The sequence below is a fragment of the Egretta garzetta genome, unplaced genomic scaffold (assembly GCF_000687185.1).
Source record: "Egretta garzetta isolate BGI_Z169 unplaced genomic scaffold, ASM68718v1 scaffold891, whole genome shotgun sequence".
NCBI classification, from domain to species: Eukaryota; Metazoa; Chordata; class Aves; order Pelecaniformes; family Ardeidae; genus Egretta; species Egretta garzetta.
This window is the reverse complement of record NW_009258689.1, coordinates 23,690-25,289: the sequence shown is the minus strand read 5'-3', so window position 1 is coordinate 25,289 and position 1,600 is coordinate 23,690. Positions and strand designations below refer to the sequence as shown.

The following is a 1,600-nucleotide window of genomic DNA, read 5'->3' as shown; positions in this document are numbered from 1 at the left end:
GCCCGCGCCCCCGGCCCCTCCGGCGCCTGCCCTGCGCCGCCTGGCCCACTACCTGCTGGCCCGCTACCAGAAGGGCACCCGGCCTGTGCGGGACTGGCGAACGACCACCAACGTGGCCATCGACCTCATGGTCTACGCCATCCTCAGCGTGGTGAGTCCTCCGCCCCCACCCCCCATGGGGGCTTCTGCATGTTGTACCTGGTGCGCAGCATCCTCCCGGCACGCTCTGCCCATCCTCCAGAATGCCAGCACTCCCTGTGCCGATGCAGTGTCCTCTTCTTCCCGCAGGATGAGAAGAATCAGGTGCTGACCACCTACATCTGGTACAGGCAGGTGAGCAGATGAGGCCATGCAACCTCGCCCCTCCCTCACCGAGACCCCCCCCCGGGCCGAGCACCCCTGCAAATACCGATTTTCCCATGGGAGAGGCGTGCAGCCTGGCAGGAACGCAGCAAGGTTGAACCCGTCCCAGGGGATGCGAAGACCTCTGGAGGGCAGGAACCTCAAGGCGCAGCTTTCGTCTCCGTGCTTCGCACCTTCAGGTGGTGCGATAGCTGGAGGATGAGCCCTTCACCGCTCAGGCCAATGGCATTGCAGATTGGTTCCCATGGCAGGGTGCTAGCATGGGTGTGGGTCCCGGCAGGGTGGCAGGGACCTTGCCCTCCAAGCCCCTCTCCCTTGTCCCCCAGCACTGGACGGACGAGTTCCTCAGGTGGGACCCGGCGCGCTTCGACAACCTGACGCAGATCTCCCTCCCTGTGGAGAGCATCTGGGTGCCCGACATCCTCATCAACGAGTTGTGAGTGAGGTGAAGCCCCCGGGGCCGCGGCAGGCAGCCCGGCGCTCGGACCCCCCTCGCCCACCGCGGGCACGCGCCGCCCCACACTTTGTATTCCCGGCACAGAGCCGGCAGGGCCCCCCCCGGGGGTGGGATCCAGATATCTGGAGAAAGGCTTTGTGAAGGCAGCACAATGCGAGGGCAGCTGCAGAGCTGCCGGCCCTTGCCGCAAAGCCAGCCGGTGTTCTTCCCTCCTTTGCTGGGATTTAAGGTGTTCCCACCAGCTCCAGAGCGCCCCGGGACAGGGGCACAAACGTTCCTTGGGCTGGCAGAGGGCAGCAGCCCGGGCGGCGCAGAGGTGATGCCAGGAAGGCGTACTTGCGTGGGTACCGCCTAAAAAGCAGCTGGGGGGGTAAGCCCCCGGCTCCTGGGCAGTTCCCCTCCCAAAAGCAGCTCGGCAGGAGGAGCCCCTGCCCAGAGCGCTCCCCAGCCCCTGGTCTCTGGCCCTCCTTATCCCCAGCGTGGATGTCGGAAAGTCCCCCCATGTCCCCTACGTCTACGTTGGCCACCACGGGGAGGTGCAGAACCTCAAACCCATCCAAGTGATGACCGCCTGCAGCCTGGACATCTACAACTTCCCCTTTGACGTCCAGAACTGCTCACTCACCTTCACCAGCTGGCTGCACCACAGTGAGTGCTGGGACCCCCGCGGCCAGGGGATTTGGGGGGAGCGGGCAAGACCTCCGCCAGGCTGGAGCTCCGTGCAGAAGGCAGCCAGCCCCTCTAGATGGCCCCAGTGGACCTGGGCTGCATGCCGGGGCG

At 65.9% G+C, this 1,600-nt stretch overlaps 1 protein-coding gene across 1 annotated transcript in view; it reads left to right on the top strand.

The window, feature by feature from the left end:
* Position 1: 1 nt before the first annotated feature.
* Positions 2 to 1,600, top strand: part of LOC104135365 (5-hydroxytryptamine receptor 3A) — a gene marked incomplete at both ends in the record, with an annotated part of 3,037 nt that continues 1,438 nt past the window's right edge. The window contains 4 exons of the mRNA XM_009648999.1: positions 2 to 151; positions 289 to 333; positions 690 to 799; positions 1,299 to 1,473. Of these exons, the coding sequence (XP_009647294.1) occupies positions 2 to 151; positions 289 to 333; positions 690 to 799; positions 1,299 to 1,473 (480 nt within the window). The remainder of the gene's footprint in view (positions 152 to 288; positions 334 to 689; positions 800 to 1,298; positions 1,474 to 1,600) is intronic.